The sequence below is a fragment of the Mustela erminea genome, chromosome 7, assembly GCF_009829155.1.
Source record: "Mustela erminea isolate mMusErm1 chromosome 7, mMusErm1.Pri, whole genome shotgun sequence".
NCBI lineage: Eukaryota > Metazoa > Chordata > Mammalia > Carnivora > Mustelidae > Mustela > Mustela erminea.
In genome coordinates, this window is record NC_045620.1 from 7,429,958 (window position 1) to 7,455,314 (window position 25,357).

At 41.4% G+C, this 25,357-nt stretch overlaps 1 protein-coding gene across 4 annotated transcripts in view; it reads right to left on the bottom strand.

Moving 5' to 3' along the window:
• The window catches only part of DOK5 (docking protein 5), a 373,470-nt gene that overhangs the window by 91,343 nt on the left and 256,770 nt on the right, over positions 1-25,357 (bottom strand). For all 4 annotated transcript variants that reach the window (XM_032350288.1, XM_032350289.1, XM_032350292.1 and 1 more), the window contains one exon: positions 1,606-1,713. In XM_032350288.1, coding sequence (XP_032206179.1) covers positions 1,606-1,713 — 108 coding nt within the window. The remainder of the gene's footprint in view (positions 1-1,605; positions 1,714-25,357) is intronic.

Sequence of the window (25,357 nt, forward strand, 5' to 3'; positions counted from 1 at the left end):
AGTAAATATGAAGCAAGCCATTCCCATATCATTGTTCACCACCTTATTATTAACAAAGATACTGGGTACATGTGGGATAACTGGGACATAATACACTTGGTCCAAAATGTCTGGACACCAGGAGTTTCAGGTGTTACAGAAATACTGAGACTGGCTCAAGATTATTTGCAAGGGTTCAGTGGTATGCTCTCACTGGCTTCCTGGATCACAGCTCCTGTGTAACAGATTTGCAACCCAACAACTCTTGCCTGAGGACAAACACCCTTATCTGAATAGTGGAAATGCGTGGCACAGGGAAGAGAAATGATGGAGGAAATTCTAGACTCCTGAAGAGGTTTCCTTTGGTTCCTTCTCCCTTACGTTAATGGTAGTCTCGGAAGGAAGCTGACCTTGGAATATGGAACTTCATTATGAGATGGGGGGGAAAGAGTTCACATGGAACATATAATTCTTACCTCCCTTCCCTACTTATCTCAGAAGTCTTGCTTACTGCTTTTTTTCCCCTTATGTATGTACAGATGTGCCTATAAAGCATGGCATATGCTTTATTTCTCTAAATTGCAAAGGAATACAGCTTGCCCTACTGCTTTTCATTATTAGATAAACCAAGGTGTCAACAACAGCCCCTTAATAAGAAGTCATAAAGTCACCACCTGTGGAGAATTTGCATAAAAAGGAAAGATTATTCACTTTCCATCACCTAGCCAAATCTCTGTGCTAAGGAATCTACTGGTTTCACATAAAATGCCCCAGTCCTGACAAAAATCTCATCAAATAAGGATCAGAATCTCGAGACTGAAAACTGAAACAATTAAAATGTTCTGTCCTAAAAGTAAACATAATTCCTCCATAGACAAGAGTAGTGCTTTCCCAAAATGGAAATAACCAGCACCTTGGGGGAAAAAGAAGTTAAACCATGCATTTTTATAAATTTTCGTGAAAAGCGAAAAGACACAGGCTGCCCATTAACAAGGGCCATGAAAAACATCGCCCTGTAGAGAGAAAGACATGGTTAATTTGTAAATCCAAGTATGCCGTGTATTTTCCCTCATTTTCTACTCCCAGAGGATGTATTTTAATACAGTTACTATTTTTAGTGAGGAAAGCTGACGACCATTGTTCAAACTGCAAGACTGAAGGAAATTTAGTCATCAAGCTTAAAAAATATAATGAGTGAAACTTCCTGCTCCTTCACCATTCATCCATTTTCTAGGTTCTTCCCCTCATGCTCACCCCACATTTCAAGCACTAAATGAGGATCTCATCTGTTTCAGGCACTAGATGTGCTCGATACATGGAGACTTAATCTTTACAGCGAGGGGGATTCAATGGTGGAGTTGGGTTTACTACACAAATTGAAAATTCAAAAAGAACATGGTGAATTCTACACTACACATTGGAAAAACAACAACAAATAGTAGGAAATCAGAAGAGTAACTTTACAGTGGTCCATTATCTAAAACAATTAACAAATAGTAATTTAGAGATGTTTTGTCTTTGGACAAAGTATTATTTGTACTTCTGGTAAATGATCTAAACAAGTTTTCAGATTCAATTACCTATTTGTGAACAGATCCCTAGAAAGCCACAACAATCAAGTTTTACCTTATGATAACACCTAAAATATGCAGCACGTTCATCAGAAAATTTCTCCAGCCTTTTTGGACCTTTGCTTGAAGCTTTCTTGAATACTAGCCAGCATCGCTGATATATCTGGGAAGAAATACAAAGACAGAGTTCAGCATCACCGAGTCAGATATTACTGGCATTTGCATAGAAATGTTTTCTTTTTGAGGTTTTCACCTGTAAAGTATTCATAATCCATAAGCCTGAGGCTACCTTGGGAAAATAAAATTTTAAAACCCCAAACTGTTTCCACAACAGGCATATTATGTCATTCAAGAACTGGAATCCAATCAAAATGAATATTTGAAGGCAAATTTCTTAACATTTCAATAACAGTATCAGTAGCAACATCTCAGAAAATGTCCCAGAGACAAAAAGCCCATATTAGCACAAATAATATAGGCATTCATGGTACACGCTCTTATTTCAAATGCAATTAAATACGGAAACCATGGGCCCAATACATGCTGAAGACTTCACTGTCAGCCCTAGAAAGAGATGGCCCCTACGTGTCATATGACATCCCTCATAACTGAGGTTAGATGTTGGACCAGACACTAGACTAGCTAACGATTGATCAACACCAACCAGATTCTCCCTCAGAACACCCCACCCAGATACTCAGATTACCGAGGCACAGGCTGATTTGAGAGGTCAACCCTAGCAGATTATAAACAAAGGTTGGCGACCATATTGAATCATGTGCCTAATAGTTAGGCAGTGGAACCTGGTACAAAGAACTAGACAACTTCTCCAAGCAGAAGAGACATTCTAGTCCTTTGTAATTTTCTGTTGCTGACTTCTTCCGGTTTTCTTAGAAATCCTCTGTGTCCCTTGCAACCCACCACCATCAACATCACTCTTAATTGAGTGAGGCTGAATGGAGTTCTGATCCCAGCAACCAAAGCTACCTTGATTGAAATAACCAATACAGACAAAATTAGACACTAAAATATTAATCATACCAAAGAGAAAAAAGTGCAAAGAGCTAGTGAGTAAATGAAAAACAATGTTCTCCATAAGCAAAATAAAATGAGATGGTTTAACCCAAAATTTAATAAGGATGTGCATTAATGATAATATTCACTGATAGCAGAGATCTGAGTGGCACTCTTATACTCTGCTTGTGACCTCTAACGGCCACTTGACAACGAGTATGAAGAGAAAACGAATTTATCCTAAAGAAAAAGCCCAAATGCAGCCCAAAATTGACAGAGGAATTCTGAATTCAAGTGCAGACATGTGGGTAAGTATCCAATCACAACTATCTCCCTAATCCTTAAATCACCTTCTAAGTACCATCTTTATGTGGCTTTGTATAGTCAACCCATAAATAAATTTTATGCACTATAAAGCTTAAGAACCTCTGAGCTACTAAGAAGAAACAAAAAGTCCACATAAAACATTTGGCCATTCAAACCATACTCAATTTAAAATGCCTTCTACAACTTTATTAGTAACTGGCAGGTGGGTGAGGAACTTGTCTGCAATGCTGAACAGATTCTGTTTTTCTCTTTTCACTCAGTAAACTAAACATTCATTAATCATTTTGTTTGGGGCGGTAAAATGAACACGAACTCCACTCCACGTTGAAGTTTTGCTCTGAATACAGGGGTAAGACATATGCCTCATCTTGTTGAATGTATAATTCTATTATTATTATTTAAATAATAATAAACTACTAAGGCCTCAATAATGAGGAAGGACCAAGTTAATGACAGTACTTCTATTACACAAGTAAGTATGTGGTACAAATATATATAATACAATATAGATGTATGCATCTGTAAAATAATACAGGTAGCCATTGTATTTAAAATGTATTAGTACGAATAATATACACAATATACCTAGGAAATTATACTACACCAATAATATGTATGTTAACCTATCTATGGGATACCATAGGTATATCACTTGAAATAAATTTCAGAAGGAATTTCTAATGACATGAGAGAGGTTTTTTTGTTTATTTTTGTTTTGTTTAACAAAAATTGATGCTGTAAACTAAATGAAAGAGAATTATTATTTCTTAAATATCCAGAGGTACCAGTAAAATAGTATGATTAAAATCAATTTTATTGGCTTTCATCTCACATAGTCATTGAACTTACAAGATATATAAAAGCATGGAGATGGAAACAGAAAAATAATTCAACAGAGAAAGGGTAACCTTTCAAACAAATGGCACTAGAATAATTGAATATCTGTAGGGAAAAAACCAAATAAACAAAAAAGCATAACAAACAAACACCTTCACCTAAACTATTCATTTTAAATTCAAAATAGACTTAAATATAAAACAAAACTGTAAGACTTTAGGGAAGAAAAAAAAAAAAGACCATGTTTGGGATCATGGTCTGGACAAAGAATTCTTAGACTTCACGACAAAAGCATAATCCATAAAAGAAAAACTTGCCAAACTATACCTTCTCAAAACTTAAACTTTTTGTTTTGTGAAAAACCCTATTAAGAGAATGAAAAGACAAGTTACAGACTGGGGAGAAATGATTGCAAACCATGAATCTGACAAAGGATTAGTATCTGGATACATAAAGAACTCCTAATACTCAACATAAAGGGTCAAACAATCCAATGACAAAATGGAAGGAAGAAAAAACCAAACAAAAAAAATGAACACACATTTCACCAAAGAGGATGCACAGATGATGAAGAATCACAGAAAAAATGTTCAATGTTATTAGCCACCAGGTAAACGTAAATTAAAACCGTAAGGAAATATTACTACATATCTATCAGATTGGCTGAAATAAATAATAACACCACCAAATGCTGAAAAGGATGCAGAGAAACTGGGTCTCTTACACTTTGCTGGTCAGAATGTAGAATGGTACAGGAACTCTGAAACACAGCTGGGCAGTTTCTTTAAAAACTAAACAAGCAACATATGACCCACAGTTGCTTTCTTAGGTATCTATCCCAGAGAAATGTGAACATCACACACACACACACACACACACATAATCTGAACATAAACGTTCACAGCAGCTTGATCTGGATCAGCACAAAACTGGAAACACTCACATGTTCTTCAGTGGACTAAGGTGGTACATCTGTATCATGGAACACTACTTAGCAAAACAACTGAACTATCAATACTGCAACAGTTTGAGTTTTCAGATAATTATGCTGAGTGGGATAGAGGGGAAAGCCAAACCTAAAAGGATACATACTATGACCCCATTTATAGCATTCGTGAAATGACAACATTACAGAAATGGAGAACAGATCTGTGATTGTTGGGGGTTAGGGATGGGAAGCGGATATATCGACAAAAGGGGACCAAGACGGATCCTTGCAGCAAGAGAACTATCCTGAGTCTTAACTGTATTAATGTCGATATCTTGGTTATGATGTTGCATTTTAGATTTGAAGACGTTATCAGCACAAAAACTGGATAAAGGGTACAGGATTTGCATAGTATTTCTTACAACTGAATAAAAATCTACAACTAGGGGCGCCTGGGTGGCTCAGTGGGTTAAGCCGCTGCCTTCGGCTCAGGTCATGATCTCAGGGTCCTGGGATCGAGTCCCGCATCGGGCTCTCTGCTCAGCAGGGAGCCTGCTTCCTTCTCTCTCTCTCTCTGCCTGCCTCTCAGTGTACTTGTGATTTCTCTCTGTCAAATAAATAAATAAAATCTTTTAAAAAAAAATCTACAACTATTTCAAAATAAAATACTTAAAATGTTTACATGGAGAGTTGTACAGGTAATTAAGCAAAATCTTAGAATTACAGCCTAATTTATTAACTGTTATATACCAGTCCTCCTTCTGTTGCTGTCAGACCACACTCTAATTAAGCAGTAGACTAAGGAACTTTAAGAAGCCAAGTTGTGAGAGCCACTGATAAAAGTTCAAACATAAACTCATTCTCAGGATAGTGAACCCACTGTGAAAATTAACATTTCCAGTCCTGTGGCTGACACTAAGAAGTCTTACCAACATCTCACTCCATGTCTGAATAATGGAGGAAACAACTGTCTCACCACCAGAGGACTGTAATTACAGCGGGAGTAACGGTCACTCTGTTCCCATAAGGAGTGCAGAAAATAGGCAGGCTGTCATTCTACTACCGGACACCCCTTTCTTTTGTGCGTGCTTCAGAAAATGTTTTAGAAATTGAGCATGCTAAAGGTAAGCAAAAATATATCCACTGTAGCAAAACATTATTTTCACTTTGGAAGATGATTTACATTTCGAATTATGCCTCAACTTTCAGACTCACTCTTTTTTTTTTTTTTATAATTTTATTTATTTATTTGACAGAGAGAGATCACGAGTAGGCCGAGAGGCAGGCAGAGAGAGAGGAAGGTAGAGAGAGAGAGGAAGGGAAGCAGGCTCCCCGCTGAGCAGAGAGCCCGATGCTGGGCTCGATCCCAGGACCTCGGGATCATGACCCGAGCCGAAGGCAGAGGCTTAATCCACTGAGCCATCCAGGCGCCCCTCAGACTCACTCTGGAAGGATACCATTTCTAACTTCCTTTTATACTTGTTCATTTTCTCCACAATCAAACCAGTCTCCTCCTGGCTTATGTCCAAAGGCTGCTGAATGCAAGCTAAAGGCTCCTCGAATTCAGCACGCCCAATAATGCCCACCTCTGATCCATCTGTAGTGGGTTTAGGGGATCTTTTTCATTTTCCGTTTTTCTTCTGTTTTATTAAGTAGTAAGGGCAAAAGTGCAATGTTACAAACAACTACAAAAATACTATTATATAAATTCACACGCACCTACTGGCAGGGAAATCACAGTGGAATAGATTACGTCATGTTGGTTCATCAGAAAAGAAGGAAAAACCAAAATCTGGCTTATGAAAAGGCAGCTCAGGATGTCTGTAACATACAAACACACGGTACAAAAATAATGCAAAAGTTGGGAGCCACCGTGCCATCAAGGCCATTCCTCATTCTGCCAGACATCACGCATCAGTGATTCTCAGCGCTGGTCCAGCATCACTCAAGATAATTGTTAATTATGTAGATTCCTAGAGATTAGCCAAGGTCTACTGACTCAGAACCTCCTGGGGTGGGGCCAGACAAATTTGCTCTTTAACACATTCCCCAGGTGTTTTATTTGTAATTTGCAAACCCGGGCCATAAATATTCATCAAGATGCACAAAACACAGTGCTTCCCACTTGGGACTGCCAACAAAGAGTTCACCAACAAATGCTCCACAAGGAAGGCCTCTGAGATGTGTGCCGTCCCTCAAGAGGACACAGAGGCCTTTGAAGTCAAGCAGCGTGAGATGCTGTCATGAGTTGAAGAGAGATAAAGAAGCAGAAATAAATCTGTTGAGCTCCGAGGAACTCACAACTTCACCTTTGGACACTCTCTGTCCTAAGAATTCTCGGAGAGCCACTGAGTACCTGAGGATTAAAATCTTACCCTAAATATCTCAGTGCGCTTCCATGGGAATGAAATAGGACTCCCTGAACATGGTCACGTGGGACTCGCTGGAGTAACAGACGTTGTTAAAAAGATGACAATTTGAGAACAATCCCACTCAAGAGTTTACAGCAGTTTTTTTTTTTCATCTCCTTAAAATTAATTCATTCAACCATCTCCTTCGTGTTTTATATAATACATCGACTTACCACCTGCAGCACTTTTTAGTTAATGCTTTTCTGTCAATTGATTGAACTAAATTTTTTTTCTATTTAAAAGAGTAAATTTTCATCCCAAGGATAACAGCTAAGTGTAGTTCTCGCTAAACATAAAGAATAGATGATTCTAATGATAAAAATACTCTTAGAAAATTTGATGGTCGAATACATTTCATCTTGAAATAGCTCACCTCCTGCGCATCAAGGTTCTACGATCCCAGGACTAGTGATATTTCAGGCAAGTTATTCTTTTTGTAGAGTGATGGGGGTGGCGTGTCTTGCGCGTTGCGGGATGTTTAGTAGCATCTCGGGCCTTCGCCAACTGAAGGCCAGCAGCGCACTCCTCCTACCCAGCTGACAACCAGAATTATCTCCAGACATTGCCAAGGGTCCCCGGGTAGAACAAGTCAGAACCACTCCTAGAGATGAGTGTACACCGATCGGAGATTGCACGTTTGAAAAATATGAGGCTTTGTGAATATCTTCAAAGTCCTGGATTTGGACAAGTTAATCTGCATGAGCCACTGCTGAAGCTAAAAAGATAAGCACATCACACAGCTCTGACAGCCTGGGTTGTCTGGTGGAGAGACACCAGATTTAGCAGTTACATGACAATTCCCTTCAGTGTGCACCTGCTAGTTATTGGTAGTGGCCTTATTACATCTATTTTCAGCCTTCCATTGTCACCAAACCCTATATGATTTGTACTGTTTTTTTCCATGGTCTTTCTTGAAAATTGGATACCCTTAATAATTGCTTAGCTCTGGTTTCAAGTCACTGACACTTTTACTAGCTGCTCCTCCTAACAAAGAACAGTCTGGTAAATTCACCGAGACTCTCAGGGCCAACAAAGCAACTGAAACAAGTAAGAATTTGTTTTGAGCTCCTAATTTTATTAGCAGATCATGACAATGGGTTGAACAACAGAGGCACAAATAAAGCTTCTGGAGAATGTATGGACAGTCATAAAGGTGACAGAAAGCAAATTTTGGTCACAAAATTTCTGTTAATTGGAAATGATATACACCTCCATGTATACTGAAGAAAAAATCAGAAAGCCTATGTAAGATGGGACCACTTAGGTCTCGGTGGTCCATTACAAGTGTCAACAAACTTTCTGTAAAGGGCCAGAGGGTAAATGTTTCAGTCTTTGATGATCATAGGTCTTTGTGGGAGCTACTGAACTCCACAGTTGTAGCAAAATGTAGCCAGAGAGTAAGTAAAAATGAATGGTGTGGTTATCTTCCAATAAAACTTTATTTAAAAAAAAAAAAAAAAAGCAGGCCATGCTGCAGTTTGCCAGCCTCTGGTCTATGGCCGTATTTCTCAACTGTTGAAGCTCATGGGACCTTTTCATGAAGCTAAAAACCCATTTGTCCCTCAAGAGAATATGAGGAGGGAACCCAGCCCAGGTGAGAATCCCTAAATACTCTCCATCTCCCCACAAGCCCAAATTTTACTTACATAAAATTATATTATTTTTATAATAAATTAAATATTTAATTTATTAAATCTTATAATAAATTAAATATTTAAATTTATATTAAATTATATTATTCATATGGACATGATGCTTTTTCTACGCCTTCCACCATCCTTCTGAGTCCTGTCCACTGTCTGGGATTTACCCCTTGGCAATCAATTCGGATGCTGTCCCAAAGAGAGCTCTGCCCTGCACCGACACAGCATCCCCTCTTAGCCTTCAGATATAGTTAGCTTTTGATCATTATCTTTTTTTGTGAAGTCCAGGTGCGCTTTGGGAGAAAAGGTAGATTTTCCATTTCGCCAACATCCCTTCTCTCTGATCAGGTGGGCTCTTCTGAAAGCCTTCTCCGCAACTCTCAAGATAGACCCTCAGCCACACACTGCTAAATTAACCTCACTGCTCACGGGCTAACGATATTTTTACCTCCTCTCCAAAACAAACCAAATGCTCTTCTCATCCAGGATCTTAATATCAACACGTAGCACCCGCAGAACCTTCCCGCTGCAGGGTGCGGAGCCCTTTTTGTGCATTCTCTTCTTTCAGTTAACCCCCACCCCCAGCCCTGGGAAGCAGGTGCCCCACTGTGCCCACTGCATAAGGACAGGGCCTCAGGAAGGTTATTCGCTAAGTATGACTTCAGGGCATGAAGGTAGCAGAAAAAAAGCCAGGATTTCACCTTTGGTGTGCCCTGCTCAGGAGAACAAGCGAACCACTACCCCAGCAGTTTGCCAGAAAAGTTGGACTCCTACTAGAGAGGCACCCACTTACGCCAAGGGTCGAACCGTCTGTACGAAGTTTATTTTCAAGCTTATCCCAATCTAAAAAGAGACATTTCGTTGTAACCATATGCTCTTTCATCTGGACGACGACTTTATAGCTTAGCTATTTCAGAGTGACATTTGCATTGGTAATGTCTCTGGCACCAAGTGTTCCTCTCCAGTGATGGTTTTTATTTTATTTCTTTTTACTTTTTAAATTTTTTAAAAAATATTTTATTTATCTGGCAGAGAGAGAGAGACAGTGAGAGAGGGAACACGAGCAAAAGAAGTGGGAGAGAGAGAAGCAGGCTTCCCGCTGAGCAGGGAGCCCGATGCGGGGCTCGATCCCAGGACTCCAGAATCATGATCTGAGCCGAAAGGCAGCTGCTTAACCAATGAGCCACCCAAGCATCCCTCCAGGGATGGTTTTTAATGGAGTATGTCTGCAACTGGGGTCTTAACATCCCAGGCTAGGACTCAAAGGTATCCTAGCAATTTGTATGAAGTGTTTGCTTTTAAAAAAAAATTTCACAATTTAAAATTTTAAAAAATGTTCACAAATTTTAAAATTTAAAAAAAAAATTTTTTTTAATTTCTCTCTTTAAGTGACAAAGTATTCCGTATCCTTGACCGAAGTCCAGAAACCCAAACAGGCAAAAGTATCTCGAACTACATTAGAAGTACCTCCTTTTTTCTTGGCCTTCCTTGCCTTGCTAAACTTCAACCTCTTATTCTCAATTAGTTAAGGCTGCTGCTGAGAAACACCCTGACTGGCTGGCTCCCTGCGGGCACATGCACTCACCGAGCTGGGACTGACCCACCGTTTCACCAGGAGTGCCCGCCCATCGGCTTGGGTGCACGACACACAGTCAGGGACCAGTGCCCACTACAGTCTCGGGCTCCTCCATCACTTCGAGACGGAGCAAATGCCAGTAGCCAAGGATGGCCCAACGGCCCCAGAGAATAGTGCCCAACGGCCCCAGAGAATAGTGCCCAACGATGCAATCCAAAGACGAGGCAGGAAGGAGCCTAGCAGATAGCCCCCGCTCTGTCCTGTCTGCCAGGGTCTGCAAAATTCTCTTTCCACACTGTGAGCTTTGGCCTGCATGATCTCTGAGACCAAGGGTGGTTATAACTATACGCTTCTACAAATGACTATCTTTGTGGGATTTCAGAACGTGATAGATGAAGCGTATACAAGGATTTCTTCTGCACCTTGGAATGAGAACTTGTAGGCTGTGACCAAGCCACTTCCTAAAATAATGAGCTGGTTCAGAATTACGTATTTCATGAAGGGGAAAAAAATGTTAATGAGTAAACAACACGATCCCATGCCTATCATTTACCTATACCTTTACTTGTAAGGAAAGGAATGCTAATTTGGAGGAGATTGCACAGTGGGTAGCAAGGTACATTTTAAATTCACTGCAAAGAAAAAGACAGCAAGAACAGGATAATTAATCATAAAATAAAACTTGTACAAAGAGGATTAAAAAGCCTTAATAAGCATCCACAGGCGATAAATTAGCTATGTCAGTCCTTGGCTGATGGTGAGGTAAATTAGCACAAACTTTCTAGAGGCAGAATTATGCCTGCCCTTTGACCTGGAGATATCACTTCTAGGAACTTCCCCCCTCGGGGAATAATTAAGGAAATATGCAAACATATGGGAATAAGGTTCTTCCACATAAAAACTGGAAATACTCTCAACGTTCCCCGGGGGCTGGTTTAATTAATTATGGCATGTCTGTAAACTGGAAATTGTTAATATTAAAAATGATATTGTCACATAATATTTATACTATAGAAAATGCCATTAGTAAATTATTAGGTTTAGTAAGTAGGCTATTCCTGCTTTTTAACCTATTTCTACTCCAGTATTCTATAGGCATCCCTTTGTTTTTCCTTTTATTTTATTTCTTTTCAGTGTTCCAGAATTCATCGTTTATGCAGCACACCCAGTGCTCCATGCAATCCGTGCCCTCCTTAATACCCACCACCAGGTTCACCCAACCCCCACTCCCTCTCCTCCAAAACCCTCAGTGTGTTTCTCAAAGTCCACAGTCTCTCATGGTTTGTCTCCCCCTCCGATTTCCCCCAAAGTCCAATATACTTTTATTGCTTAATAAGACTGTGGGCTATATTTGACCCTTCCCCTCTAGCCCTCACTCAGACACACACACACAGACATACACAGACACACAGACACACACACACACACACACACAGACACACACACACACACACACACACACACACACACTCATACATGCAATTCCCAGGGGAAAAAATCCATGCTTTTACGGAAAACTGCATTCCTTAGCACATACACTTGTAGGATTATGTGTTTCGGATTCTGTGGGTGCTCTTCTGCATCTAAATTGTGGATACCTCATAGAAATGCAACATAATTCTAGTCCATGAAGAGGCAAATTCTGTCCCATGAAGCAGAGGTTCAACTCACCTCCTTCCCCCACTGGCAACAAGGCAAGCTTCTGCCTCCTTTCCAACATTCATTTTACTTTGCACATAAATGTGTGGGCTTCCGGGTTACTCTTCGAACTACTCATAATACTCTGCTTTGTTCTTTCATTTAACTAATGAGCTAAAGCGGGATGCGTAATGTGTTCATTCTTTGTGATTTTACCAGCTTTGGATAATCATATTTTAACACAATCCAGCAACCCCAAGTCCTGTGTACTTTCCTTCTAGCTAAGCCGGGAACGTCCTTAGGGCTTCGCTGGGGATGGCCACACTGACCCACGTCACTGCCTCCTGAGGTTCAGAGATACCCTGCTTCCCTCTGGCTGCATTTCAATTCGTATCCCACAGGGCATCTGGCGTGATCTTTTACAAACTTAATCTGAGGGCATCAATCCGTAGCTTAAAGCACTTCTGTGGCTGCCTGTTGCCTCTGGGGTAAAAACCAAAGTCTTAAGACATTCCAGAACCTGCAAGAACTAGCCCCTCCCTACCATTCTAGCCTCATTTTGCGGCTTTCTTCCTTTTCTATGTTCTTCAGTTGTAAATATGCAGACACGCATAGTTTAGCAAAGATCAAACAAGTCATATGTAATTGTTAAAAACTCTCATGGAATCAGTTATCTGCCACAAACGGTTCTCATCACCAAGGGAAACCCTCTGGTTGTCCGTACAAAGCTGGCCAATGTCATGAGATCCAACGCTGAGAGGGGAAAGTCAGACGACAGGGTGAGACGGGCTGAGGGGTGAGGAAGATGGAGAGGAAGATGAGGAACAAAAGAACTGCCTCAAGAAGCCATAGGCAGTAAGAGTCATTTATTTAGCTTCTATTTTTAACTCGCCTTTTAGGAAAAACAACAACAACAACAACAAAAACAAAACAAAAAATAAAAATCCACCTACCATCCTAAAAAAAAAAAAAATAGTAGAAAATCTTAGCTACTGTATGGGCATGTCTGGGAGCTGATATCAATCATTAATCCATCAGACAAACATTTCCCGGGCACCTACCCCACGCGGGGCACTGTCAGGCACTGACCAGGGCCACGGCTGTTAAGAAAACAGGGAGAAGTCGCCGTCTTTGCTGGGCTTACAGGTCATCGAGAAGACAGGAAGATGTGTGTGCCTGCCTATGCGCATACATTGGCTCCCCCGCCCCGCCCCGAATAAGAAGATTGGTGAGCTGAAGCGTTTTGAATGGAAGTAACATAATCTGAAGTATGGTCAGCAGACTGGAGGGGTCTGAAGGCAGGAGGAGGGAGACTTTAGCATCTACTGTAATAAGGCTTGAAGGAGAAGATGGGTCCCGGGGCCAGGACGATAGCAAGGAAGGGGTGAGAAGCAGTCAGAATCTGCACCTGGTTGGAAGGCAGAACCAGCAAGATTCACCGATGGGACTGGGCTGAACAACGGGAGAGGAAGAACAGACTCTAGGATGATTCCAAGGTTTTTAGCTCAGGCCAGTAGTATGCAATTCCCAGCAGCGGAGCAAGCCTGCAAGGAGACCAGGGTTTGTAAAGATGTTGTGGAATTTGGTGATGGATATAATGAGTTTGTCATGCCTATGAAACAACTAAGTTTATATTAACATCACATTATCAAACATAATGAAGAGGCAGTTACATATACACTGTCTACGTGAGCCTGTATATACAAGATTTTATTCTATTTTAAAATGAATTAATAGGGGCACCTGGATGGCTCAGTGGGTTAAAGCCTCTGCCTTTGGCTCAAATTATAATCCCAGGGTCCTGGGATCGAGCCCTGCATCAGACTCTTTACTCAGTGGGATGCCTGCTTCCCTTCCTCTCTCTCTGCCTGCCTCTCTGCCTACTTGTGATCTCTGTCTGTCAAATAAATAAATAAAATCTTTGAAAGAAAAAATAAAATAAAATAAAATGAATTAATAATACCATCTTCACCACAGGGCTGCATTTAAAGTGCTTCTGTTACTTGGGGAGCCCTCCAGAGCAGTCAGTGACTCACCCCACCCAGTTAGGGGGTGATCGGCCTGCAAACAAGGACAACACACATGTTGGTCCCTTCGTTTACTCATTAATTTTGTGAATATTTATTGAGCATCTACTACACTCTAGGCCCTATTCCAACACCGAAGAAATGGCAGTGCACAAAGCAAAGTGCACGAAGCATACTTTCTAGTGTACAGAGACAGATAATTAAGTCTCCCTGACCCTAGAACAATGCCTAGCACACAGTGATAATAACGAGAGACAACATTTGTGGAACGCTGTCATTTGGTTGTATGTATTCAACTAAGTATTGGGTGGAGTTAAAAAAGAAATGATCTCACTGTGGCTTCCAAAGTGACTTCCAGAGCAGTCTTTGAGTGATCACCAAACCCACAGCACCAAAACTAAGGTCGAGTTTCATAGCCTGGCCCTACACAATCAGACCCCTGCCAACTTGCGGGACCTCATCTCCCACCACTTCCTGTTTCACACATGACACACCAGCCTCCAAAATGTTACATGCCATTCTGACAAAGGATGAGAGAACCTGCCAGAACGAGAGAACCTGCCAGAACGTTTTTCCCCGTACCATTCAGGTAGCTGCTTCCTCTTATCCGGTCTTTGGTGAAATTTCTCTGCCACTTAACTACTGTTGCGCAAAACTCACCGCAGACCTTAGTAGCTTAAAACAATAACCATGAATCATTCCTCATGAATATGATGGCTGATCTGACCTGGCTTCATTTTTTCATCATGGATGGGCTCACTCACACGTGAGCAGCCAAGTCACAGATTTTCTTGAGTGTGCGAGGCATGACTCAGCTCTGTCTTACATTGTCTTGAGTTCTCCAACAGCTTAGCTGGGACTTATTCTCCTGGAGCAAGCAGCAATCTCAGAGAACAAGCAGGAAAATGTAGATGCTTTTTATTTTTTAATCTATCCCTTCATTTGGAGATAATTGTAGAGTCATATGCAGTGGTAGCCAATACTACAGAGAAATCCTATGTATTTTTAATCAGTTTCCCGTGAAGGTCACATCTTGAGAAACATTAGTACAATATTCCAGCCAGGATGCTGACATTTCCTACAGGACTGGAATCTTCCATGTCACTCTTTTACGGCCATACTACTTACTTCCTGCATGACCCCCTCCGTAAGCACTGGCGACATCTAATCTGTTCTCCATTTCTCTAATTTTAACACTGTAATAATGTTATATTTGGGGCACCTGGGTGGCTCAGTCAGTGAGGCATCTAACTTCAGCTCAGATCATAACCCCAGGGTCCTGGGATCGAGCCCTGCATTGGGCTCCTTGCTCAGTAGAGAGTTTGCTTCTCTCTCTCTCTCTCTCTCTCTCACCCCCTCTGCCCCTTCCCCCACTCATTCTCTCTCATTCTCTCTCTGTCTCAAATAAATAAAATCTTGGGAAAAAAAATGTTGTATAAATTCTGTCATTCAGGTGCTTTTGGGTTTGGCTTCTCCCAGTCCGAAAACTTCTCTGAAGAGTCATCCAGGTTTTAATTCTCTCTGGTACTGACATACCATAGTTCTTTTAGCCATTTACTCTTTTGAAGACAAGCTGGGTCATTTTAAATTTCTGGCTCTTATGAACAAAGCTGCCATAAACATTCACACACAGACTTTTGAGTGAAGAGAAGTCTTCATTTCTCTAGGATAAACTTCAACATCCTTTATGTACTTATACTTCTCTGGCTTATAATTACCTTTTTAAAAAAATTCCATCTACATACATTGAGAACTACACCAGAGCAGTGTTATAATCTTTGCTTTAATCACAGAATATAATTTAGAACACTTACGAGGGAGGGGTGGGGAAGCCTATTGTATTTACCCATGTTTTTGCTTATCGGCTTATTTCTTCCTCCCAGATGTTCCACTCTTCCTTCTCTTATCCTTTCCTTTCCATTTAGAAATAGTCCTTTAATTATTTCAGAGTAGATCTGCTGGGGACAAATTCTCCTAGCACTCTTTCATCTGAGAATGTCTTGTTTCCCCTTCATTCCTGACGGACGCTTCATAGGTGTAAGAATCCAGGTTGATGGTTGTCTACTTCAGCACCTGACAAAGTGCACTTCCTCACGTTACTTCCCGTCAGACATTCTTTCTTCAGGACTTTTCTAGTTCCATCTTCTTTCTAGGCTCGGATGGTATGAATGTTAGATCCTTTGTTACGGTCTCACAGGTCCCTGAAACTCTGTGAAATTTTCCAGTCTTTTTTCTCTCTGTGCTCAAAATGGGGGTTTCCTATTGTTCTCTCTCTCCCCATCACGTCCATTCTGCTGTGTAGCCCATCTACTGAATTGTTTTTAATTTAATTACCATATTTTCTGTTCTAAAACTTCTACTTGGTTCTCCTCTCAATCTTATTTCTTTTGGAAGAAACTCTTTACTGAGACAATCTAATTTATTCAAGTGTTTCAAGCATGTTGGTAATTACTCATGGGAGAATTTTTATCACGGTTCCTTAAACATCTTTGCCACATAAATCTAGCATGCCTGTCATCTCGGTGTTGACAACCACTGCCTGAAGTCTCCGGACTTCTCTTGGTACACCAAATACATTTTGTTATGCAAATGTGGACATATGGAGTGTTACAAGTTTCTGGATCTTCGTTAAACTGTCTATTTTAGCTGGCTTCCTCCAACCCCACTCCAACACGGGAAGAGGTAGGAGGCAGCATGTGCCTCCCTGTTACTATTAGACAAAAATCCAGGTTCCCAACTTGGAATCGTTGAAACCGGAGGGGGCCCTTCCTTACACCTGAGTTGGGATGAGAGTTCTGAGTCCTCATGTGATCTTCACGCACACTGCACTGATAGTGGTCTCAGTACCACTGGGTAGTAGTCAAAGTACGGACTCTCCCATAGGCCTCCTCTAACACCATCCCAGTGGGGAAAGAGATAGGACCTCACTGTAGAAGTCCAGGCTCCCCATGAGGTCTCTGCTGATACCACGATGGAGAGCACTAATTATCAACCAATGGGGAAGAAAGTCTTGGCCCCTGACTTGACCTTCATAGATGCCACTTCACAGAGCACCTTGTTACAGATGAAGGGATCACAATATACTACCCTCAAACATGCCACTTTGGCATAAGATTATTTTGAGCCAAAGGCAATGGAGAAACAGCAGACACAGGAAAAGCTGTCTGTACCACCCCTTTCTGCCTAAGAGAAAGGCATAAATATCCCCTTAAAGGTGACATAAGCCTATATTTTTAGGTGTTTCTGCATCTTGTGCCAGGAAGACCAGTGATGGCACTGCGATGAATCTTTATATCAAACCTTACTAACCCTAATATAGTACACATTTCCTAATCACCCTCCCACAATTTACCATCCCTGGCAACTCAAATCTTCTTTATCCTTTGTCTAGTCACCTCTCCCCAATTTATCAACCTCTGTTAAAATGGTATATAAGATGTCAAACCTAACCATTTCTTTGGATTTTTACTTCTTTTCTGTGATGTCCCATGCATGTAAAAGCATAAATGATATCTGTATGTCTTTTCTCCCACCTGTTTCTCTGACACCTGTTTTTGTCAGCTTAATTCACAGGGCCCAGGCACAGCAATTAAGAGGGTATAGGAGAAGTTTATACTCTTCTACACATTCTCTCTAGGATCCTTATTCCACTGGTGTGGGTTGGAAAGCGGCCACAGTCTATTCTATGGGGTTTGGCTAATGCAGGGTAGTTTCTTTCCAAAAGTTTTCTGTATTGCTGGGATGCCTCATTTCCTGGACTTTGGCTAGGGGGAAAAAAGTTTTTTGGAGGGGTTGCTTTTTTTGTCTGTAACTATGGGCATTTCTGGCATACTCACTTCTTTAGCTCTAAGTCTAGCATTTACGAGGCAAAAAGAAAACCCAGGAAAGTCAACACTGTGTTGTTCCTCCATCCTAAGTTCCCTACCTTGCCTACCTTCTCTCCACCTTTCAGGTTATCAGGTTTGATCGACATATAATGGCCAGGGTCTTAGTTGTACTTAACAGGAGAACAGGAAAAGGTATGTCTATTCACCTGCCTCAGCACAGAAGGTAAATGTTTTCTATAGCTTCTAAATAAAATGCTTTTATCAAGCCTCTGCCTGTATTAAGTTTGCTAATATTTCATCCCCCATGGTCCAATAAGGCAGACAGGGATAACGAAGTTTCAGAGTGAAAGTCGTGGAAGGAATTGAGACCATCAATGGACTCACAATTGACCATGATGTCACCTCTGCAGAGACAATTTCCCACCTCCCAAATCTACAGTACTCTCCACCCCCACACACATAAACTTCAAATCAGTATCTGAATTTATCCCCCTCACTGATTTTTCCACTATTTACATGGAATATAGAAAAAATATATATTTTATCTTAATTACCTTGAATCCTCAGGGCCTAGGAAAGCATGAGGCTCTTATCTCTTTATTTTGAATGACTGAGTGAATAAATAAATGAGTGGAAAAAAAGCCACACTCAGAACTCAAAAGAGATTTCTAGAATTTCATAATGGATCTGACATTTCCAGACCAACCTTAACATCTTTAAGCAAGAGACCAAAAAAAAAAAAAAAAAAAAAAAGTCCAGGTTGTTTAGTATGCAAACATTAAAATGATATTGAGGGACAGTCTCCTCAAAGAATCATATAATCACACTTTTCCTTAAAAAGTACATTTCACAAAATGTTACTTTCTGTGCCATGGAGGAAGATGTCAGTGGCTCTTGGTCATGTCAGTGTTTTCAAAAATCAAGGGTTTTGTTCTAAAACCACAGAACCTGAAAATGACTATATTTCCCTATATACTAAAGCAAATATGATCCTATAATTAGAAACAGGCTCTAACCAAACTGGAAAGAGATCTACCCACTACGGCAAAAATAAATACATACATACATACGTATGTAAAAATAGGGGTTTTCATTAAAAAATCCTCCATTCTGGAGCACTTACTGTAATGATTTCAGAAGGAAACATTTCAACAAGGCTCGCTCCTCCACATTTTGGGGACAACACTGAGTAAAAGTCATTCTGTGAGAAGGCTCAGTACAGAAAATTAGAATGTCACTCTCCAAGAAAGGAAGAGAAATGAATTCCACGGTTGAGGAGGCACTCTTCAAAAAAAAAGAAAAGAAAAGCAACCAAAAAAGCCCCACAAGGAACAGACGTTGCCAGAAAAGGGCAGAAGGGTAAAGAATAACAGTCATGTTGCAAAAAATTCTGAGCCAAGAATTCATGAGCAGGAAACCCAGGTGGCCACTGAGAAATCCGTCACAGATTTTCACGGTCGATTTACAACAAAGAAACATATTTGGAAATATTATTCTTGATGGGAAGAGACATGAAATTGACAGCACTGGCAAGGTGGTTAGTTTGTTTGGGGCTTTTTTTTTTTTTTTTTTTTGGTTTTGGTTTTGTTTTGTTTACAGATGAGTGGTATGGAACACTGCCAGCGCATCCAGTGTCTGGAACACATCATCATCCTCATCAACCTTCGCTGAGCACCGGCTACATGAGGGACCAGAATTACCCAGGTGTCGCCCATGCTGTGTGAGCCAGGGCCTATTAATTTTCCCTTTCTACGGGTGAAAACACTACAGCTGAGACTGAAGCCATGTGCCCGTGGCCACAGGAACCTATTAGCTAATGTAATGTGGAGTCAACGCTTGCGGTCAGGTCTGTCTGCCTCCCAGACCAGGATCTGCACTGAGCTCAAATCCCCGACATCTGAACAAAAGCCACACTTCAGTACCGTCTTTATTTTATCGCTGCTTGTCCCGCCACACTGGCCATTTCCTTTTCGAATTCATTCTTCAGGAACTGAAGTTACTCTTTTGACAATAAAGTGACACGTAGCTAAGCCGTTATCAGAGCAGTCCAAAAAATGAGATGATTATTAAAGAAGTTATAATATAGGTGCTGTCCATAGACACTTGCTGAAAACAGCATCTGTGGACTTACTGTCTCTAAAATTATAGAAGTCAATCAAAATATAAGTTTCATCTTTTAATTTTGACATTTCTTTAGAAAAAATAATAATTTATATTGTGGACTCAATCTAATAATAAACAATGATCAAAAAATAAAAAAAATACTGGTTGCTGTATCATAAATTCAATATTAAGAGAGATATAACTGAAGCTCTAAAAATAGGAAGTCTGGCATTAATCAAGGTTAATAAAAATACCATCAGTCTGACTTCAAGCAAATAACTTACCCTTTTGAACTTATGGGTTTCCAGCTGTTAAATGGTGACACTAGTACTCTATGCACAGGTTTGTGTATACTTCTAAGTGTTTAATCAATGTTATTATTATTTTTTTTCTTTATATATTCATTTCTTAATTGTGTTTTATTATTTTATTATTACCATTCCTATGCATTTAATTATAACAAGTTAGAAAAAGATGTTCAAAGCCATGATTATTAAAATTCCATGAAATGGCTTTTTACTATATATCTTCTAGATTATAAAAAAATATCTAGGGCACCTGGGTGGCTCAGTGGGTTAAGCCGCTGCCTTCGGCTCAGGTCATGATCTCAGGGTCCTGGGATCGAGTCCCGCATCGGGCTCTCTGCTCAGCAGGGAGCCTGCTTCCCTCTCTCTCTCTCTCTGCCTGCCTCTTCATCTACTTGTGATTTCTCTCTGTCAAATAAATAAATAAAATCTTTAAAAAAAAATATCTAGGGGTACCTGGGGGGCTCAGTGGGTTAAGCATCTGTCATAATCCCAGGGTTCTGGAATCAAGCCCTGCTCAGCAGAGAGTCTGCTGCTTCCTTTCCCACTGCCCCTTCCCTTGCTCATTTTCTCTCTCTCTCTCTCAGATAAATAAATAAACATGTTAAAAATATCTATAATTGGGGCGCCTGGGTGGCTCAGTGGGTTAAGCCGCTGCCTTCAGCTCAGGTCATGATCTCAGGGTCCTGGGATCGAGTCCCGCATCTGGCTCTCTGCTCAGCAGGGAGCCTGCTTCCTCCTCTCTCTCTCTGCCTGCCTCTCTGCCTACTTGTAATCTCTCTCTGTCAAATAAATAAATAAAATCTTTAAAAAAAAATATCTATAATTGAATGACAGAGGATGCAGATGATAAACAATTGTCCTGTATGCTTATATCCGTGGTTCTCAACCGGGGACAAGTTTGTCCACTAGGGGACCCTTGACAATGTCTGGAGACATTATTTACTTGTCACACCTGGGAAGATGTTACCAGCCTCTCGTGGGTAGAGGCCAGGGGTGCTGCTAAACATCCTACAGTGCCCAGGATAGGTCCTTACAACCAAGAATTATCTGGCCCCAAATAGCAATAGTGCGCAAGCTGAGAAAAAAATGATGTTCGATAAAGAAAAGTATTCTCAAAAGTAGAGCCCTTATCCCAGATTCAAGAGGACGAATGGATCAAAGTCAGCTGTTCATGTGCTGGAACTACTTCAGGGTCAGGTCGACACAGATCCCAACAAGCTGAGACATGCCCGTGGTCCCAGGACAAGATACTCAAAACTTCAAAGAATTTTCCATGTCAGGTGGCAGCAGTTAGTGCTGGACCAGGAGGTCTGGACCAAGCCTGAGGAAGTGCCACCCAGTCCGCAGTTCGCCAAGCCCGCTGGCATCTTGCCCAAGATGCAGCCTGGTGAGAAGCGTCACTGGCACCCAAGTACGGAAACCAAGAGGAAGAAGTGGCCTGGTCAGGATTCATCAGTAGGAAAAGAGACACAGCAGAGGCTGAGAACAGCCACGATCCCGGCACAGAAGGCTCAGGCGTGCACGTGATATGGAATTTCCTGCCAAGCCAGACACCTACCCACCGACAGCCTCCCCCACCATCAATACCTTTCTTTGCCAAAACCACCCCCCTTTCTTTCCTGCACCCAGAGAAAAATCCTCCCAGATCACATCCTACCTTTCCTTTGTCCTGTTACGTCCTCTCGGAAACCGTCACTAAAGCCTCCCTTGTCAACCCCAGGCCAATATCCACACAGACCACACAGAGCAGCACATGCAACAGAAGTTGGGGCACAGCCTCAGAAACCAAACTCCTGGGCTCCAATGTTCACTCCACGATGCACACACTGTGTGGCCTTGGGTGAGCCTCTGGGCCTCATGAGATAACTGTAATATGCCTACTTCACTGGGCTTTCGAGAGGATTCAATGAGTTAAGACATTTAAAGCACCTTGGAACAATGCCTGGAAAGTAACAGACCTTTAGTATGTGATGGACACTCTTATGAGAGTGCAGCCTCCATTAGCAGGAGGTGTTCGTTCATACTCGTCACTGTTTCATCCTCTGCTCCAGCACAATGCTGGCCACATCGAAGGGACTCCATAATTGCTGAGTAAAGCAATTGTCAGAGTCCTCCCCCAGATCCTCCCAGAGCACTGTGGCTTTCCATCATCATAAAAAAATGATACTGAATGGTAATTTTTCATTCTCTCTTCTAGACTATAAGTTCTGTGGAGGGCAGTGCCTGCTTTCTGCATCACTCTGACGGCTGGACCATGGTGAGCACACAACAAAAAAGTTCCCAAATGGAATGAGGAAATACATGAATGCTTAAAAAATAAAAAAGATTGTTAGCAGAGCCAGTAGCTTTCACACAAATTCCTTCTTTTCGCTTTCTTAGAAACCTGTCTCTACAAAGTTTTGCTAGAAATGCCTTTGTCTTTACAAAGAGTATGAAGAAAATGAGAGCTTTTCCACGAAAAAGTAATTGGAACCAATTTCCCCAAGACTCTGTCTCCACCAGTGCTATGTGGAGGCAAGGATTCAACTTTCATCTTCCTTGAATTCTAGACCAAAGGGAAGCCATGTAGGAAGCTGTGAAATATTCCAAGACCTTGGAAAGGCATTCCCATTCTGGTTCATTATGAAATGAAGCCAAGCTGGTAATTCCTTTCTCTTATAACATCAGTTCATCCCTAGATGTTCTATCTGCAGTGCATGGTACTCAAACTCACCCCAAATGGAAAGCTTCCCTGGCCCAGAAGGCAGGCTCTATGGTAGTTTTGGAGCTCTGAGGTCCAAAGTCAGACTTGAAGTTGACTCGTACTCATCTGAATGAGAATTTGAAGATCCAACGTAATGCTTTTGCAATACCCTGAGATAAGCAAAAATAAAACACCAACGTAGAAATCTAATACCATCCCATGTACTCAATAATGGTGGCAACACAATACAAACTTGACGAGTTATGAGTCAGTGCTCCACAAGATGAAAACAAGCCAATCACTAAGGAGATCGCAACCATTTTTTATACTAGATCCAGACAGAAATGTTTCCTCGGGGTCTTCATAACAGATGGAACTGCAGTTCCCTCAACTGCCATGAAGGCAATTTGGCAAGATCTTCCCCCAAAATGTACATATCCTTTGACCCAGTAATTCCAGAAATTGAGCTTACCCTTGTAGTCTCATATGTGTGAAATAACGGGTGTGTAAGAGTGTTCCCATAGCACTATTCGTACTAGAAAAGTCTAGAAACAACTGGAATACCCACCATGAGAGCACTGGTGAACAAAACACATACGCCAGAGATGACCATGCAGTCGTCAAGAAGTCAGAGGCTCCTCTGAATCTATCAAAATGGTCTCTTCCGGCAGGGATGCTAAGTAGAAAAGCAAAGTGAATGCCCAGAAGAAATTAAAACAGACCTCTACACAAAACAATGATCCAGAGGTAGAAACAATGTAACTGTCCATCGACTGACGAATAAACAAAACATGGTCTATCTGTAGGATGGAATAGGATTCAGCCACAAAAAGAAACAAAGGTTCTCAAACAGGAATCAAAGTTGAAAACATCAGCAGTGTGTTAGAAGAAGCCAGACAGAAAAGGTCGCATGTTGTAGGGAGTCCACTTATACGCAACAGCCCAAAGAAGAAAACCCACACATACAGAAAGTAGATTCATGGTTGCAAGGGACTGAGGAGAAGGGAGAATCAGGCACGAGTGCTCATGAGGGCTAGGAGATTTCTTCATGGACCATACAAAGAGGCATGTGCAACAGAAGCTCTAAGTGCCTGGACAACCTATGGTTCCTGGGAGGAAGGAAGCGAGCACGTGCTTCTCGGGACAACTGGGTATTTGCAAATGGAAAGGAGCTTCATGGAATTCTAAGCACGGGAGTAGATACATCAATGTATCTTCACTTGGTAAGCCATACAACAGCTATTAAAAAAAATAATAAACTCTGAAAGCCATCATTCCCAGAGAGAAGGCAAATTCTTTTTTTTTTTTTTTTAAAGATTTTATTTATTTATTTGACAGACAGAGATCACAAGCAGGCAGAGAGGCAGGCAGAGAGAGAGAGAGGAGGAAGCAGCCTCTCTGCCAAGCAGAGAGCCCCATGCGGGACTCGATCCCAGGACCCTGAGATCATGACCTGAGCTGAAGGCAGCGGCTTAACCTGAGCCACCCAGGCGCCCCAGAGAAGGCAAATTCTTAAACACGGTCCCTCAAGTTTGCCATTGGACCTGACCTGTGGTTGCATGGCCAGCGTACATCTCCTGTGCGGTCAGAGGGCCAAATCCATGCTTTTAGGCAAGTTGCTCCGACTGTCCATTTTAGGGAGAAATACTAATGAGAGAATTCTCTGGATTGACCTTTAGGCTCCAAGCACAGCTACCGCAGCATTCTTATCAGACACGTACCGAAACCAGGACGATTTTGAATCACACTGCAGGACAATAGGAGACCAGGCAAACGGTGCCTTCATAAACATTGTTCGTGATAAATAAAATCTCATTATTTCACAGACATTAGCCACTGGTGGTAGGTAAGCAACTGATTTTAAAACACCGCTACCTCTGAATGCGAAACTGCGCTTGTCTTTGACACTGGTGCTCGGGAAGAAAGAAAGGCTCCTTTCTGAGCCAGGCGGCTGTCCCGCCTTCTCGGAGTTCAGACCCAGCCGTGTGTACGAGGAGATATCTATTATTGGAAGATGGAGCAGCTCCAGGTATTTCTGAAATAACACAGTTTAATTTAATTACACGGCTCGAGGAGGCATGCTGTAGTTGGACATCTTTTCTTGTGTTTTCAAGGCTTTTTTTTTTTTTTTTAAACCAACTGTGCTCAGTTTCTGCCAAATACTCACTTGGTTTATAACTACGAGTCGACAGCAAAAAAGTTCATTCCTAAGGAGACAATCATTATTTCTAACGTTCTTAATACCCAAGTTGTCAGGCCCCAAATTCCCTTTCACTTTCCAGCAGCAGCCCTGGCAGCTGGCTCTGGATCAAAGAGAACAAATTCATTTCTTTCCTGAATATTCACCAGTTAGAACTCCATGAATCCTGGCGCCAGACTGTCGAGGTCCCAGCTCTGGGGCCTCGTCCCTCACAATGCAGAGAAAGGACACCCCTCAGACTGAAAGCGATCTTGAAACAGCCTGGTTTTATCCAACACCATCGCC